The sequence below is a fragment of the Poeciliopsis prolifica genome, unplaced genomic scaffold (assembly GCF_027474105.1).
Source record: "Poeciliopsis prolifica strain line A6 unplaced genomic scaffold, Auburn_PproV2 SCAFFOLD065, whole genome shotgun sequence".
NCBI classification, from domain to species: domain Eukaryota; kingdom Metazoa; phylum Chordata; class Actinopteri; order Cyprinodontiformes; family Poeciliidae; genus Poeciliopsis; species Poeciliopsis prolifica.
The window spans coordinates 2,014,172-2,031,331 of NW_026562440.1; the positions used below are offsets into that span (position 1 = coordinate 2,014,172).

General features: G+C 37.3%; 2 protein-coding genes across 4 annotated transcripts; one reads left to right on the plus strand and one right to left on the minus strand.

Annotated features, from left to right (window-relative positions):
• Positions 1-523: 523 nt before the first annotated feature.
• Positions 524-7,384, plus strand: tbpl1 (TBP-like 1). Its single transcript, XM_055020039.1, has 7 exons — positions 524-632; positions 2,766-2,981; positions 3,452-3,534; positions 4,203-4,266; positions 4,920-5,023; positions 5,347-5,441; positions 6,345-7,384. The coding sequence occupies exons 2-7, from the start codon at positions 2,847-2,849 to the stop codon at positions 6,425-6,427; spliced, it is 564 nt and encodes a 187-aa protein (XP_054876014.1). The 5' UTR covers positions 524-632; positions 2,766-2,846; the 3' UTR covers positions 6,428-7,384.
• Positions 7,052-16,596, minus strand: slc2a12 (solute carrier family 2 member 12). 3 transcript variants are annotated; one of them, XM_055020037.1, is made up of 7 exons: positions 16,451-16,596; positions 15,673-15,793; positions 12,941-12,997; positions 11,009-12,304; positions 9,933-10,055; positions 8,376-8,508; positions 7,052-8,283 (listed from the first exon to the last, which is right to left on the minus strand). In XM_055020037.1, the coding sequence occupies exons 2-7, from the start codon at positions 15,764-15,766 to the stop codon at positions 8,190-8,192; spliced, it is 1,797 nt and encodes a 598-aa protein (XP_054876012.1). In that variant the 5' UTR covers positions 15,767-15,793; positions 16,451-16,596; the 3' UTR covers positions 7,052-8,189. The 3 variants fall into 3 exon arrangements, with proteins under 3 accessions (XP_054876012.1, XP_054876011.1, XP_054876013.1); XM_055020036.1 differs by having other exon boundaries at positions 12,941-13,000; positions 16,451-16,595; XM_055020038.1 differs by lacking the exon at positions 12,941-12,997 and having other exon boundaries at positions 16,451-16,595.
• Positions 16,597-17,160: the final 564 nt, after the last annotated feature.

Sequence of the window (17,160 nt, forward strand, 5' to 3'; positions counted from 1 at the left end):
CTGATCGAATCATACTGAATTCCAGCTATAGAAATAACATAAAAAAATATTACTGAGGATATCAAACGAAATTTATCCAAAGAGCACAACAAGACAAGTTTACAAATTTATCAGTATAAAAAAAATTAAAAATTAAATTAAATTAAAATGACCTACATGGCACCTAATTAAGACACATTCATTTCAAGTAGTTTACAAAGAAAACAAATACAATTCAAATAAAGAAAAAAAAAGCACTGCTAATGTATGTCACACTTTTTGATTTTCTTTTTTTATGGAAAAGCGCTCTAAAGTTATGCTTCTCACAAAATATTTGCATTACTTTTTTATGCAGCTTCTAAGTTTTTGGAACATTTGTATTGTATTGATTAGATCTATTAAATACGCCAATTTTCAGAAAGTTATGGAGAAAATTGACGTATTGGTTTTCTTTTAAAAAATTGATTTTAGCTTCAATTAAAAAAAAAAAAAAAAGCATTTGATTGCTTTTATTTTGTAAATTCATCTCAGGAAGTGACGTCAACAGTGACACCGGAAACGGGGATGTTTTCCTAGTTATCTAAAAAAGAAATCTTCTTTTTTACGATTGACTCTTTTGGAGCCAGTATATCTGCAGCAGGGTCGCAAAGGAGGTAGATAAAATAACTATCTGATGTATAAATCTATGCCTTGTTCTTCACACGCAGACGTATCTTGAAATATTTAAGCTAGCCGTCTTTGAGCACTTAGCCTGGGTGCTGTGTTTCGTTGCTAACAACTTTTCATTCATTGCAGCCTGTGCTCTCCTCTTTGTTGTAGCTTTGTTAACAACATTAGCTGCTTGAGCTCTGACATTTGGATGTCACTAACTCTACGTTTTCAAGTGACAGTAAAATTCCAGCGGTAGTATTAAGTTTTTGCATGTATTTAGACGAATATTCGCGGTGTTTTGTTCCTACCTAGCAACCGATTTGAATCATGGCTAAACTGTTGATAACACAAAGCAGACCTATTTAGCCGCAGGTTTATTATCGTTGTCTTGGTTTTGCTTAAAAAGCTAGACAGTACATTGCCAGTATATCAAAAAATTGCATATTTGTCTCGTTATTAACTTGATATATTTCGGTGTCTGGGACAGTATGAATACGTTTAGTTCATTTAATGTCCAGATTGGGTTATAGCAGTTAAAATTTCACACTTTATAAGACACACATTCTCTTTTTTTTCAAATTTATTTTGGGGTCAAATCTAGGTGAAAATGTTTGTTTTGGTTTACTTTAAAAACTTGTTGGCTTTCTGTGCTTGTTTTTTTTTTTTAATAGAAAGCGTCTTGTCCTCAAGACTCAGGAACAAAACAACTGAGTCTTGTTTTGTTAAGCCCAAAACATCAATGACTAGATGAACTAATGGATGTGTGTGTGTGATTAATGGATAAAAATAAAAGTGTATGTACTCAATGGATGGATGTGTAATGAGTGAATGAACAGAGGGATGCCTGATGAATGATTGTTATGGGTAGATGGATATAAGTATTCATCAGAAAGTGCTGATGAATATACAGTACAGACCAAAAGTTTTAACACACAACCTTCTCATTCAATGGGTTTCCTTTATTTACATGACTATTATAAGGCAAGAAAGCCCACTTATTAACCTGACAGGCCACACCTGTGAAGTGAAAACCATTTCAGGTGACTACGTCTTGACGCTCATCAAGAGAATGCAGAGTGTGTGCAAAGCAGTAATCACAGCAAAAGGTTGCTACTTTGAAGAAACTACAATATAAGGCGTATTTTCAGTTGTTTTACACTTTTTTGTTTAGTATATATTTCCACATGTGTTAATTCATAGTTTGATGCCTTCAGTGTGAATCTACAATGTCAATAGTCATGAAAATAATGGAAACTCATTGAATGAAAAGGTGTGTCCAAACTTTTGGTCTGTACTGTAAGTATTCATCTACCCAACAAATAACAAAAATTGATTTGTGACATGCAATGATGGATGCATGGTCTGGTAGATTATTGACAAAAATGTTTGATATCTATGGGCTGAATAGATAGTTTTTTGTTTTGTTTTTATTACAAATGAATGTCCATCAGAGATGAATGGGTAGATGTGAGAGAACTAAGTGGATAAGTGATTGATGGGTGGATGATAATTTTGAATGCTAGAATATATTGCGGATAAATAGACAAGTATTATTGATTGATGGTTGTGTAATGGATACGTAGATGAATGACTGAGGGGTATGAACTGTTAGATGGGTGTATTATTGATGAATGGAAAGAAGTGTGCTATGAATGGCAGTTTGTGACGTCATCTCTGTTGGCTAAAGTCTTACTGCACAAATTAATCCCATGATTCATTTTGTTTTAGAAATTCAATGAACATTTTTTTTCATTTTTTTAATCAAAATACAGTGATAAAAGTCAGTAAAGACTAAATGCTGCATAGGGTAAATTAATCAAAATATGACTTAGTTATGTGTATAGTTATGTTTTATGTTTGACTTATTAGAAAATTATTGAGTATGTGTCAGAGTGACAGACTTTAATGCATCCTACTTGGCCACCTCTTTCTCTATACTCTCTTGTGAATGAGAAAAGCTCTAGGACTATGTCACAAATGTTGGATTTAAATGTGGAAGAGTTTTGTAATGGCTCTCATTTAGACAAATGATATAGGTTCAATTTGGACAATGTTTTTTTTTTTTTTTTTTTTTTTTTTTTTTTGTCCAGCTCAAATGCAAGAGCTTTTCAGAAAACTTATTTTTTTCTCTTTAGCCTCTTCTCCTCAAGTCTCCTTGACGTTATGGTGAGGAAAGAGTGAATAAAAAGCCACAGTGGTCCTCTGCACAGCTCTCCATGGATTCCAACAACGATGAAGCACTTGACATCATTGTTACAAATGTGGTGGCAACATTCAGGACCAGGTGTCACCTCAACTTGCGCAAGATTGCTTTAGAAGGAACAAATGTCATCTATAAGCCTGAAGTCGGGGTAAGTGAAACTTACACCTTGTTTCCTTTGAGCCGTACGGTATGCGTCGGTGCAATTCAATACGCTATTTCAATGTCTATTGTCATTGCAAAAGTGATCCATATCAGTGACCAATACGGCTGAATTCCTGTTATCGTTTCAGTTGTAGGTTCGTAGAACAACAGTGCGGTACATTTAAGGTGGAGCAACTGGGGTCACACAATGAAGTCCACTGATGTGAAAAGCATGAAACATACTTGTGCCTCATGTTTGTCGTCTCACTTTCATGATGCATCGCTGTGCGTTTGGGTTTAACAAACACCTTCCCTCTCCTGAATATGCGGGACCAGAATTTAGCGTATCAAGCCGTACCAACCCGTGCCATTCTGCTCAGTGAAAACGAGGCATTAGAACTTTATCTTCCAAATTAGAAAGGAATAGAAAATGCACCATTCTGGATCATTGAATATTTGTCATATCTTTGTTTTCAGAAAGTGCTGATGAAACTCCGTAAACCAATGATAACCGCTTCAATTTGGTCCTCAGGGAAGATAATCTGCACTGGAGCAACAAGGTGAGCAGTCTTGATAGAAAAAAAATTCAAAATAAAACTTACACAGGTTATGGATTGTTGTGTTCAGAATTGAATTCTTTTGTGTATTTAAGTATTATGCAAAATAAATTGTACTGTTTTGCTTTGTAGAGTGTCTTTACATAGCATTGGCTGTAAAATGGTTTTAAATAAGGTGCTCACCTCAGGTGATACCTTGTGTTGTAGACACAAAGTTTGACAGAACTTCAGAAAGTTTGCAGAACTGTTGCTAAAGCTAAAACAAATACACAAAGAATCAATTTTGTAACTATTTTTTGGTCTGTTTCTAGTATCAACATACAGGTTAGCCACAATTGCCACTATTTCACCCACAAAAGGATTGTGTTGCTTCTCTGTTGTAAATAAAATAAATCATGCTACTTTTTTGTGAGTGTGTAAATACTGTAATTTTTGTTCGGTTTTAATATGGTGAGAATTTCGTACTGGCCCATACCTGATTTTTTATCAGGTATAACTGCTTTACACCCAAAGTCATTGTCTGTGCCTCACCCTTAAGGCACAGGCAATGTTAGTATCTTAATTTTAGCATTGAAACCTTATAAAATGTGGTTCTTTCAAGGTGCTGTACATAAATGCTGCTTTGTGTTTTATGCATTCTAAAAACTCATAATCTCTGCTTTCTAATTCAGTGAGGAAGAGGCAAAGTTGGGCGCTCGGAGGTTAGCTCGCTGTCTGCAGAAACTGGGCTTTAAGGTGAGAACCATCACACACAGAACCTGCCTTTTGTTTGTTTGTTTGTTTGTTTTTTTCTTTTTTCACAAAGTGAAGCCTTTTATGGAAGTTATAAAAGGCTTCCATAAAAGGCTCTCATTACTCATTAGTAATGAGAGGATGATAGCTCTGCTTTCCAACTGCCTTATTAAGATTTTAAATGTAATGTTCTGCTGATGTTGAGCCGGTTTTCAGACAGGTTTGTATTTTCCATTACTTCCTCTATTGTCAATGTGAGAGTCCATTTGCTCTCTCAGAAATCAAAGCACTTAACAGAAATCTGAAATAAACACATGCCTCATCTGACTGAGGAATATCAGGATGAATTGTCTTTTTACTTATCATTTGTAACAAACAGGTGACGCATTGTAGAGAATGTAACAACTCAGAAAACAAGTTCTTGTCTAGCCGTTGATTCAGCTTTAAATGACTGGGAATGAGTTTTACTCTACAGCACAAATACTTGTCCATAAAATGTCCACACCTTCATTATTATTACAGATCTCTTGATCGCCAAGTTTTGTATAGTTACATATGGTTTGGCATTTGTTCTAACTTATTATTATACATGAAAATTGTGTGCCTGACATTTCATTTTCATCCGTAAATGCATTCATATGTGCTTGTCGGTGTAGGTGAGGTTTTCGGCGTTCAGAGTTGTGAACGTGCTCGCTGTGTGCTCCATGCCGTTTGCAGTGCGTCTTGTAGACTTCACAAAGAACAACCGACCCATTGCCAGGTAACACACTAATGTGCACTACATCCACTATTATGAGGCCACCATCATTACGTAGGTAGACCGTACAAATTAAATATTACTGGCAGAGTTGGACAGTCTAAAATCTCCCAGATTTAGTTCACCAGATTAAAATGCAGCCTCTCAGCAACTAATCCTTGACATTAATAGTGATTTGGTCCTTTTTGATAACAAATTTGTTTGTTTGGACTATTTTAAAGTGCTTGTTGGTAAATGATGCCCTCTAGTGGCTGTATTTTGCACTACAAACTACGTCAACACTTCTAATTTCTTCTGTGTGATGAAAGTTTATTTCCGTTTGCCAGTTATGAACCTGAACTCCATCCTGCTGCTACTTATCGAATCAAAAACCTGAAGGCTACTGTCCAAGTGTTTTCTACTGGCAGCCTCACAGTGACAGGTATGTCACTGTCACATGACCATGCACACACACACAGACACTTACCGTCCTTGCCCTTTATCTACAGCTAGAGGGCACACAAGCTTAAGGGATTGAGGTCGTGTTGTTGTGTGACACTTTTGCAGCCTGTTCACAGATGTTTCTGAATACCATTTTTCATATTTATTATACTGTATCGATATACAAGTTGCTATATTCTGAGTCCTCCACAGTGACAGTAATTTCAGGCGTCTCCATAAATTAGAATATTATTGAAAAGTTGATTTATTTGAAGAATTACACAAGAATGTCAGTTATTTGTGGATTCATTACACTCAGAGATATATTTCATTCTTAAATTTTAATTTCTATCAGCTTTTTAATTGCTTAACAAGCTGCCAAAGTCCTCTTTTCTGATTAAGGTCAATTCCGCATTTTTATTAGAAAAATTACGTTTTCAGAGTCTGGAGGAAGAGTAGACCGGTAGCTTAAGGTCCAGTGATGATTGAGGGTGTTGCGTGAGCCGCTTCCTTTTGGTCCACAGTAGACACAGTGGACCGCAAAATAAGCTCTTCGGAAATGCTGATTTCAATTCTACCAGGGCTTGGCAGCTGCTCACATGGCTTTACCCGTTACTGATAACAATGAAATGTCAAATCCCTCAATCAAAAGAGACACTTAATTGAGCAAATCTCTGTTCTGACCCAAACGATCTATATGAGATCACTTGGCTAATATTTGTAAATTAAAACATAATTTTTTATGTAATATTCACATCTTCTGAGGAACAATTGTTTTTCCTAATCAGCTTTAATCCATAATTATCAAATTAAACGCTAAACTTTTGTTTTTCATTTTTGTATATTATTACTCTCTGAACATGCTTCAATGCTGTTACACATTCCTGACTCCCCTCATATTCAGGACCAAATGTGCAGAGCGTGGCCTCAGCAGTGGAGTACATCTACCCACTACTGTATGAGTGTCAGAAACCCCGCTGCAAATAAAGCAAGAAAGAACCGAGGAGATCCATAGGAGAGCAGGAGAATCATCAGGAAGCACCTTATTCTTGGATAGATGTTGCAACAGCAAGAAATGTCGAAACCACCCGACTGATTGGACTTGGATGTTAGAATCCTATTTATTGGAGTTGGATGAAGATCGTTGCTTTGGGTGTCTTTTTTTGCATGGGCACAGAAAAATGCTCGACAGTGTTGATCATTGCAAAGTTGTTGTTTTCAGCCACATATACAGTAAGTCCTCCTTTTGTGTTTTCTTGCTAAGAATCTCCGTCCATTTGTAGACAGAGATGAAATTTCAACCCATGTTGTAATATTTTTTTAAGCTAACAGATTCAAACAATTAGGAATGGAAACAAAATGCATCCTTCTTCATGTTGATTTTCCTTGTAACGTTGTTTGGTTCTCTGTCCTTTGTTCAAAGATGAACAGGCATACTTTTAGTTCTTTCCTCACAATTTCACTCTCCTGCTAAACTTGTATATATTTATTCTCATATGTTGGATAGTGTACTAGAGTAAACTATCTCTTACATGTTTTTAAATGTGAATTTTACTGCAGGTTTTCACAGTGCTTTAGTGCTCAGAAATTGATTCGGTTTTACTTGGTTCATTAAAATTCAAAGCCATCATTTTATTATTCAGGGATAAAGAAGTCAGTTGAAATGAAACAGTACATAACTGATAACATCAGCAACCACCCTGTGGACAAATGCTTGGCGGTGGTAACACTTGTCGAGAAGATTTACTCCGTTCACAAGTTTTTACAGTAAAATGCATAAAGGCAGCACTAAGGTGGCATTTTAAAAAAAAACCCAGACAGAAAGCAGTGTTTTACTGGTTGTATAACATCTGAATGCTTTAAGTTTTGCATCACTGAGGTATCACTTATATTGTATGTATGCATCTCCTACTAAGATGTTGAAATAAACTTGCTTTTTATGTGTGACTGAGTACTTTCTGAACAAGTGGCGAGTAAAAATTATGACACTTAAACTTTTGTATTCTGTATAAAAATAAAAAGGTTATTAAACAACTGCTGCCTTTTTTCCTTGATAACTGGTTTCAAATTAGATAGTTTAGTATATTCTGTAATTGTGTATTCTAACTAAATGTGGAGAGCTACAGTTTTTTTGTTCTCCAAAAACTATTCTAGAAAGAATTCCCATTAAGTCAAATTGTTCAATTTGACTTTAGAAATATTAGTGTTCATATTAAAAATTGTTCTAAAAAAGTTCTACACAAAACAGTTACCCACCAGACTCCTAATACTAATAGTTGGAGATGTCAACCTAGCATTACCTCACAACCAAAAACAAATTCAAATTTGTGGTATCATAATAAAATATGAATGTATTGCTCGACTGTTAAAACCGGCATCACTGGTTTGAAGATCTAAACCAGTAAATACATAATTTTAATACTACAAACAGCACACAATTTAACCATAAATGTGTACAACTTCACTGATGTTTGAAGATTTTTGCTTTTGAAAAGTATGACTATTCTGTTTTTTTTCCTCACATTTTGGCAAAAAAAAATGTAAATGAAAAAAATAAAAGTGAATAATATGCATTTCTCCACTTTTTGGTTTCTTTCCATTTCTGATCTGATCATGGCACAAGTCAAATAATTACATTTTACAACATGGGCTAGCTAACACTGCAGAAATAAACAGATGGGACTCGGTGTTTTCAAGGCTTTGTTTTGTTTTTGATTATGTCTCGTGTTACCATAGGGGAAAAAAGGTGTTAGATTTTTGCGGGATAGTCTGTAGGCGGATTCCTTCTGATCAGGGTCTCCTGAGGCTCCGCCTGTCTGATAAGGTTTACCTCAAAGTTTTTCCTGGTAATTCAGAGAAAGCAGAAACAGAAAACAAGGGTTTTACTTTTAGCTCACAAATAAATTTAGAGGACATGAGCATGTTTGTCACTTACTTGCTTGCCAACTCTTTCGATATCTCCTCCAGTGTCCGGCCTTTAGTCTGAGGAATGCAAAGGATGACGAACACCAGCAGGACAAAACTCATACCAGAGTATAGAAACATTACATTGGGAACACCAATCTTTTCTGGAGAAAAAAAAGAAAGAAGACATGCACTTTATTCACTTAACAAGATAATTTTATAGATGGTATAATCTGTAAAATTATATGTCGTCAATCAGGTAATCTAAAGTAAGCCACATTGCAGAAAGGCCAGATCAAAAATTAAATGAAAATGCTATTTATTGTGATGAATAAATGAGAACATCTGCATGTTTATTCCCAATTCAAATGGCTTAAATCAAATGTAGGTGTATCATATTGTTGTAATCCTCGGAACATTGATACCAGGCATGTAGAAGGAGGTTTGCCCGGTTCGTAGCACAACTAGTGAGATTGAAGGAGCTTATGAGTAGTAAACGATTTAAAAACGCCTCAAAAAGTTTGAACTCAACAAATCCAATGAATGAAAATGACATTCAAAGCAATGGCCAACATGCTCTTAAGACGCAACAAAAAGTCACCAAAACCTTAATATGTCAGCACGTTTGCTTTCCCCTCTATTGACATGAAATGCAGGCGATGAGATACTAATTTTAAAACGGTGTCTGCAAATTTGGCTGCAAGCTGAATGAGACGAGAAGCTCATTCAGTAGAAAACGCCGGATCATATTTTAGTAGTATTAGCAACATCAAAGAGCTAATTTTTACCGTAATGGCCAGCAGAGATGATCTGTGGAGTCCACAGTATATTTGCTGTAGTTGCTTTGGATCGAAGCCCGCCTGTATTACCACTAGAAGCAAACTGAACACGAAATTGTTTGGAAGCTAACTGAGACCACCTCAGAAAGTTGTCTTGGTCCAGTTGTTTGATCTGCACCACGGTTCGCTTGAGTGTATTCACACCTGCACAAAAGGTTCAGACCAGCTGGAGAAACAAAGTTTAAAGCGAACCAAATGTGTCAGGTGTGAATACACCCTTAAAATGGGCTGCAAAAAGCACCTCAAAATCCCACAACTGAAAGTGAGAAGTGGGGCAAACTTTCCTCAGACTGATCTCATACTCTGGTAGATGGATAGAAAGAAGAGCAGCAAAGTTATTTCAACCAAAGGGGGATAACATTATTTCCTGAGGTCTAGAGTGTCCTAAGTTTTTCCTTAAGTGAAAAATCAAGGTCTCTGGTATATTTTTTGTTTAAAGATTAGAACAAGGTTACCCTTCACCTGAAATGAAGGTTAGGCTTCATTTCTGAGGTAGCAGTAAGGGTTAGGATGGAGCAGTCTGATTTGAAATCAGGGATTTTGCTGATCTTGCCTGCAATAATCTATTTTTCTCCTTTTTGTAAGTCAAAGGTCAAAAATGAAAGTAGTGTGTAAATGAATTGTTTGCAAGTGATGACTGTGCAGGCAGGTTGTTTGTATAACCAGTATAATCTGTTTGTCTTTATGGTTACTAATAAAATTTACGCAACCTAAACATTACAAAGCTCCACAGTCACTAACACACAAACCTGTGATGGTGAGAAAAGTCATGGAAATGAGCAGGTTTGTGGCCCAGTTCACTGCCGACACGACCGACACAGCCCTGCCTCGGACCCCCATGGGAAAGATCTCACTGAGAACCACGTAGACCACTGAGAAGGGAACAAAAGGAAGACACGTTTTTAAAAAAAAGGATAATTAGTTGAAACATCATAGTCAGGGTTCATGTTGCATTATCAGGGGAGCTCTGTTGTTATCTATTACCTAATTTACCTAATCCTAATTACTGTTCAACTATAACTCTTGTACTTTGCTCTCTTGTGTAATGGGCTAATTTACAGCTGTCTTTAAAGGTAATTTAAAGGGACGAGAAAACCAAGAGAAAACTCAGCCTGTTCTGCATTTATCAGCCAGTTATAAAATAAATAATAAAAACACAGTGTCTGCAAAAATATTCATACCCCTTGGACTTTTCTGTATTTTGTCATGCTACAACCGCAGTCCTTAATTGTACTGATGCTTCTGAACTTTCTAATTTATTGCAAAATATATGAGATTGAAAACTAAAACTATGGTGGTGTCAGTGTTATTCTGAGGGATTGTAAAACGCTATGTTCACATCGCACTAAACACGTACCCAATGACAAACATGTTAAAGTTATGCCATAAATACTTTGTAGAATTGTAGTGGTAATTCTACAAAGTATTCATTTGGAGAGGATGGAGGCAAATGCACACTTTTCAGATTTTTGCTTGAGCAAATATTGAAAATGTCCTTCTTTGTGTCTGTCCATGAGGTAAAATGCATAATAGTACATTAAAATACAGCGGTTGTCACATGACAAATTGCAATAAAAATCTAAAAATGCATGATTACATTTGAAAGCCTTGGGTTATGAATGGTGATACTGAATAAGCCTGGAAGTATCAACAAAGATTATCTCCTCCATCCCCTTCAAATGAATACTTTGTAGAATTACCTATAAAGTCTTTATGGCATAACTAACATGTTCGTCATTGGGTACGTGTTTAGTGCGATGCGAACATAGCGTTTTCATGCTTTGTAGAGGATAATGGAAAGAAAAAACAATGAAGAGAGACTTACTGGGTCCGAGGCTAATCGAGAAGGCAGCCACATAGACCAGCAGGCTTATCAGAGATGCCCACTTTAATGAAGAAGACAGTTCTTCATGAGTTTTTTCTGGATCCAAGCCCCAAGACCTGTCAGTCTCGGTGTCAGTCCTTTGTGCTTCCTCAGCGCTCCAGTGGCTGGGAAGCTGAGTGGAAAAAATCTCACTGCTGTCCAGTTCTACTGAGGTTCTGTTTAAATCCCATGGTAAATTTGTGTGGTTTGCTAAAGTCTGACTTTTACACAGGCTTGTTAGGTGTGTGTGGCTTTGCAGAGTCAGAGTACCGAGTGCAGCCAGAGACATTCCCATTGCGACCGCACCCACACACAAGAAGAGCTTGGTTCCCACTCGGTCGACCAGTAGCACGGCGGGGATTGTGCCGACTACCTTGACCACTCCAAACCCCGTGGAGGCCAAGGTAGCAGCAGCGTCGCTGTCGAAGCCGACACTACGGAGGAGAGGCGAGGCGTAGGAAAGGATGTTGGGCTGCCCAGTGGCCTGCTGGAGGAACACTAAGGTCATGCCCGTAGCCAACCGCGACCCTAGGTTTGCCTTAGAACTGAACAGCTCCCAGAAACTGTGTTCGGATTCTTCCTTCAGTGCAACCTGGATGTCCCTCAGCTCATCTGCCACATGTTCCTTAGCTCCACCTCTCATCCTCGCCAGCACCACTCTCGCCTGCTCCACTTTGCCCTGAGTCACAAGGAAGCGAGGACTAGGAGGGAGGAAGAGAAGTGCACCCATCTGGAGCAGTGCAGGAGGAATCACAAGTCCAAATGTGTACGCCCAGCCGTGCGATGTAGAAGTGAAGGCGTAGCTACAGCTGAAGCCCAGCATCACCCCTACAACCACCATCAGCTCGTACAGGGTGACCAGCAGACCCCTCCGCTCCCTCGGTGAGATCTCTGCAATGTACAGACACGCTGCAGTTCCTGACAGAGAGGTCCCCATTCCGACTACCATACGGCCCAGCGTGAGAGATACAAGAGAAGTCAAAGCAACGAGCACAATGGTTCCTCCGACCACCAGGGCGCCGCTCAGGAGCAGAGAGCAGCGGCGGCCATAGCGATCCAGAATGGGACCCCCCACCAGGCAGACGAGGAGAGCTCCGAACAGCTGGGAGCTTACCAGAAGTTCTTGTTCTCTGCAGGAGAGAGCGAGGACGCTCCGCAGCTGCAGCAGGACCCCAGAGGTCAGGCCCATTTCATAGCCCAGCATTAAGCCGCTCAGTGAGGCGGACATAGCCGCCAGCACCACCAGCCAGCTGCAGCCTGAAGGAAGAAACAGGGAAAAGAGAGGAATTGTTAGAGAAATCAGACACCAGGGTTTATTAAAATACTGCCCTCTTATTCCTGGTTGCAATATTGTCCATGTGCTGATCTTGCACAAATTGCTGCTTGAATGGGAACAAAGAAACTTCTACTTATCAAAGTGCAATACTGATTACAAAGATTACAATTTCATGTTGGAAAACCATGATAATAAAGAAACAGCTGTCCCTGTTATTTCATTGTTTAGCTATGAAAACCTTGACATGTTTTGAGTCATCTAGTAATTTTTCACATGTTTATCTAAACTAATTCTACAAACATGGTCTGAACAGTATGGGAAATAAATAACAACTTGACTGCTATGGTCAGACTAGATGACGAGTGTCTGAAAAAAAAATATTTTTTTCCAAGTCTTTCCACAGTTTAAAAATTGGATTTGGACTTTGACTAAGCCATTTTAACACATAAGTGTGCTTCAAAGTCAATCATAACTTCCTAGGTCTGGTTGAATGATTAGGGTAATTTTCTGCTGGAAGGTGAACCTCCACTACAGCCTCATGCTTTTCGCAGCTTTTAATAATTTCTTTGTGTATGTGGGTTTTTTTGTTGTTGTTGTTGTTTGCTTGTTTTTTTTACCAGAGCTGTCCAGAGCTCCATCTATCTTCTTATCAACCATGATCGGCTCCTCCTGTCCTGCTAAAGAAAAGAAATCCCCACGACATAATGGAGTCACCACTCTGTTTCACCGTCATCATATTGTGCTACATATGTGGAGTTGTTGCCACACAGGCCAGAATTTTTTTTGCTCATCCACCCAGACTACCTCATCCACATATTTGTTATTTCTAGTATGAGTCAACTCAAAATGCAAATCAAGCTTTCAACAAAAGCTATGTTCTTACCAAAATTTGAAAATGTTTCTTCCTCCACAATGGATGTAGCTGTTATTTTGCATTGGTGTATCACATTAAAACCCAATTAAAAACAAGAAAAACATTGAAAATTATAAAAGCACTCAATTAATATTAATCCTATCACAAGCCACAAAATCTACAAATATTATGGTATTTACTAGGAGTTAACCATCAGAGAGAAACACAATAATCTGACATTGTCATATTAAGGTACTCAATTTTGAACTCCTCTGAACCGGAGACAATTTTTATCAGTCAACAGTTTCTTACTCATAAAGTCTGACTATATCTGATATTACTTTATGATAAGTAATATCATAAAGTATATTAAGTAAGTAATAAAGTGATATTACTTTATGATATTAAAAGCAATATATAAAGTAATATCAGATATCATGTATCTGATATTACCTGATTGAACTGGTCTATGTGTAATCAGATCAGAATCTGAATGCATTCATTCAACTTTATTTGAACAGAATTGGATTTGAATTGAACTCATTTGCTTTTCAGGATATCACACAGAGATGATTTGTTGCGATATGACTGTGATGAAACCACATTTTGTTTTTTGTTTTTTAATCAGGTCTTTCTTTAAACAAAGAAGTTTTCTTTGCTTTAGATGTCCACAAACCATATCGCCTTAACTCTGCTGACTTCGTGGAAATACAGGTCAGAGGTTCACAGGAGAAATCATAACACAATCTTCTGAGCAGCCGTGTGTGTATCTAATACGCAAGGGGGATCACTGTCGTGAGACTAGAAAGAGTTGGAAGCTGCAAAGATGACGGAGTATCCAGCTTCCAGTGATCTGCAGTATTATTTCACCCTTAATGTGCCTAAAATCTGTAATGCTAATTCATATTTTAAGGCACAGTCACACTGAAATCTGTTTGGAAAAACCTAACTTTAGTTTGAGTATGTTTAATCAAGAAATTTTCATATTGGTACATCCCTAAATATTTGATTTAGTAATGTTACTGTTATTTAATTTTTGGCGACGCAAATAGCCAGAAATGTAGTTACTTCACTGAATAAAAAAACTAAATGTATGAAATACAGAAGCACACTTACACTTTGCATTAAAGTGAGACTCGTGGCTCATACACAAGATCCATTGTTCTAACGTTGTTTTCTACACACTAAGTAGTATATACTGTGACTAAAAGTACTTTGCGTTGTTCTCACAGCGCAAAGTACTTTCAGCTACTATACGTTTTAGAGCTACTATACTAAAGTAGCTACTATACGTTTCAGAAGCTTAATGTTCTAAAATAGATTTCCCATCAGCTCTAGTTAGAGCTGATGGGAGTGCAGAATAAAATAATTACAATCTTGAAGAAGAAACATTTTAATTTTTTTGTTCCTTTTTCTTCAGATTAAGATACACTTTTGTGTAACTTCATCATTTTGGACAGGTACTTCTTCTCCCAGTACGGAAACAGTTTGTAACTTGTTGACAAGATGTTACACAAACTTTGTGGCTGACTGGACACTAAGGCAGACTAGGGGATATGGATTTGGCCTTACGCTATCCTTTCTGTTTGGACTGTCACATAAAATCCAACAAAAAAAAAAAAAAAGGAAATGGAAGAAAAAGCATTCTGATTGTAGCGTGAAAAAGATTTAGGGAAATCAATGTTATTTTAAGTCACTGTATCTGAACTCCTTTTTATTTTGCTTTTGGCACACTTAAACTTTAATTCTCATTTTATATTACGTAAATGTGTTTATGAAGGCTCAATGGATTACGGTGATTGGCAGCAGAACAGTAGTACACCACTGAACTAACAGGTACATTCACAGCAAGAATTCAGGATTAAATCTCCACCATCAAACCTTTTGAGACAGTCTTTAATGCAATAAGTTTCAAGCCATTTTGATAATAGTTCTCACAATTATTTCAAGTTCCTCCAAAGTTTTTATTTGGACATCTGTTTCCTTTCTATTATATTTTTCCCAACCAACAGCTAATAAATATGTAGCATACCATAAATAATAAAAATTAATGACTTAAAACATTTGTACAGATAACAGTATACAAAAAGACCACAGTTAGGGATTTGGAAAGAAAGACCTGATGAATCAGTCCTCACTCAAAAGCCGAAGGCAACTTTCCAGCAACCTTTCAGCGTAAAGTTCTTTAGGAATCAGTTTTCAAAATCATTCTTATCCCTTTCCACTGATTATATCTGCCATTTTGGTTGATAGAGCTAAATTGTATAATGTCATGGATAAATAATAGAACAAGAATGAATAGAAAGCACAAGAATTGGTCTGCAAGACTTTAAAAAACCTTTTGGTTGTTGCACTTCTTTATCATCAGATCCTAAATCTGACTCAACCCTTCAAGATATCTTGAGATATTAGCTCAATTATAATTCATTCATTTATTACACAATAAAAAAATATTAGTTTAAATGCTTAAGACATGGTTTGCGTGTGTGTGTTTACCTGGTCCTTTGGGTGGAGTCAGCCTCTGGGTTTCAGAAGCATGATCCACTGGTAGGTGATAGGGGGTCTTCTTGGTCTCATTGCTGGGGTCCATTATCAACGAAGAGAGAGTACTCTAGGCCTAAATGACATAATCAGTATTAATTTTTGCCAATAAAGAAGCAAAAGAGCAGACCTTTAAACTATCACATCAGACAGTGATAGTGCCTTGTTAATAGAAGTGTGGGGGGAAAAGAAGCATTCATACTGAAATGTGACGTAAATTCTGCAACATTTGAACAGAAATCTGAAGAATACAAGTAAACAGACATCACAGTTGATGCTCGATCCTCACGTGAATTCTGTCAATACAGCGTAAGCATGCTGATCGATACAAAAGAACAATAAACTATCACCTTCTGCGTTCTAGTGCACTATCACCTTTCTTTGATAGTGAAGATGTATGTAAATGTATGTAGATGTACTGTATACAACTCTTCCTGATTAATAAGGCTTAGGGTTACTTATTTTAACGACCAGTGCAGGCGAAGGAGTAAGATTTAGGAGTCTCTGCCTAACCTTATCTAACTGCCAATAAACCAGAGTTAAAGTGTTTGTAACTGAGGCTGACCCTCCTTTTTCTCGTGCTCATAATGCAAACCTACTAACTACCTCTCAAAAAAAAAAAAAAGTCACATGCAAGATTTGGCTCCATAACAGCATGTCTAAGTTAAACTTGAAAAGTGGAAGAAAGAAGTGTTTCGGTGTGTGACAGCTATTCAGAGTGACAGTGTCCTACCTAAAAGTCCCAGCTGTCAAAACTGCGGTTGGTTTAAACTGGCGTTGGTCGGGCCATTGGTGTTTTTTTCCCCTCGGTCCTCGTCACCGGGCTGAGGTCTGCAAAGCTCGTGTCAGAGCACGCGTCCATTCTTGTTATGGTGAGGCATTTCCTTAACCCCGCCCCTTTATGTCTTTGTTAACCAATAGGAAGAGTCGGTTCGCCTCAAGATTTCCCAATGTGCAATACTATTGGTCGGAGCGTATCTAAGCGCTAATAACGTTCATGAGAAATTATGTTTGTAAGAAAATAGATGATTAGTGAACTTCTCAGCAAAAGAGAAAATAACTCATTAACTGGATCTCGTTGTGTAACAGATATTTTATTTATTTATTTAATTTTAGTTTTTTTTTATATAACCATTATATATAACCAACAATGAAATACACCTGAATCAATACTGCTTTTTCCCACATCCAGGGAATAAAAACAAAAAAACTTTTTTGCCACCTGCAGTTAATCCAAGGTGCTCAGATGAGTGTTGTCAGTCTGAGTTGATGAATGCTTCAGAACTGAATTGTGACACCTGCCCTGCTGACTCACAAATGACAGAATGTACCCTTTCCCATGCCTGGAATGTTTGTGTTTGTGTTTGACCTACTTGAGATGCCTATAGATCATCTGACTTGCTAGATTTAAGGTCTAAAACGTGACCTTCATTTAGGTTTACA

What these genes read in the sequence shown, in the direction of transcription:
- tbpl1 (XM_055020039.1), top strand. Translation starts at nt 2,847, where the DNA reads ATGGATTCCAACAACGATGAAGCACTTGACATCATTGTTACAAATGTG. An exon ending in TCTATAAGCCTGAAGTCGGG is followed by an intron (nt 2,982 to 3,451) that starts GTAAGTGAAACT and finishes CTTTGTTTTCAG; the next exon opens with AAAGTGCTGATGAAACTCCG. An exon ending in ATCTGCACTGGAGCAACAAG is followed by an intron (nt 3,535 to 4,202) that starts GTGAGCAGTCTT and finishes TTTCTAATTCAG; the next exon opens with TGAGGAAGAGGCAAAGTTGG.
- slc2a12 (XM_055020036.1), bottom strand. Translation starts at nt 15,766, where the DNA reads ATGGACCCCAGCAATGAGACCAAGAAGACCCCCTATCACCTACCAGTG. An exon ending in TGGAGCTCTGGACAGCTCTG is followed by an intron (nt 12,305 to 12,940) that starts GTAAAAAAAACA and finishes TTCTTCCTTCAG; the next exon opens with GCTGCAGCTGGCTGGTGGTG. An exon ending in TCGAAAGAGTTGGCAAGCAA is followed by an intron (nt 8,284 to 8,375) that starts GTAAGTGACAAA and finishes CTGAATTACCAG; the next exon opens with GAAAAACTTTGAGGTAAACC.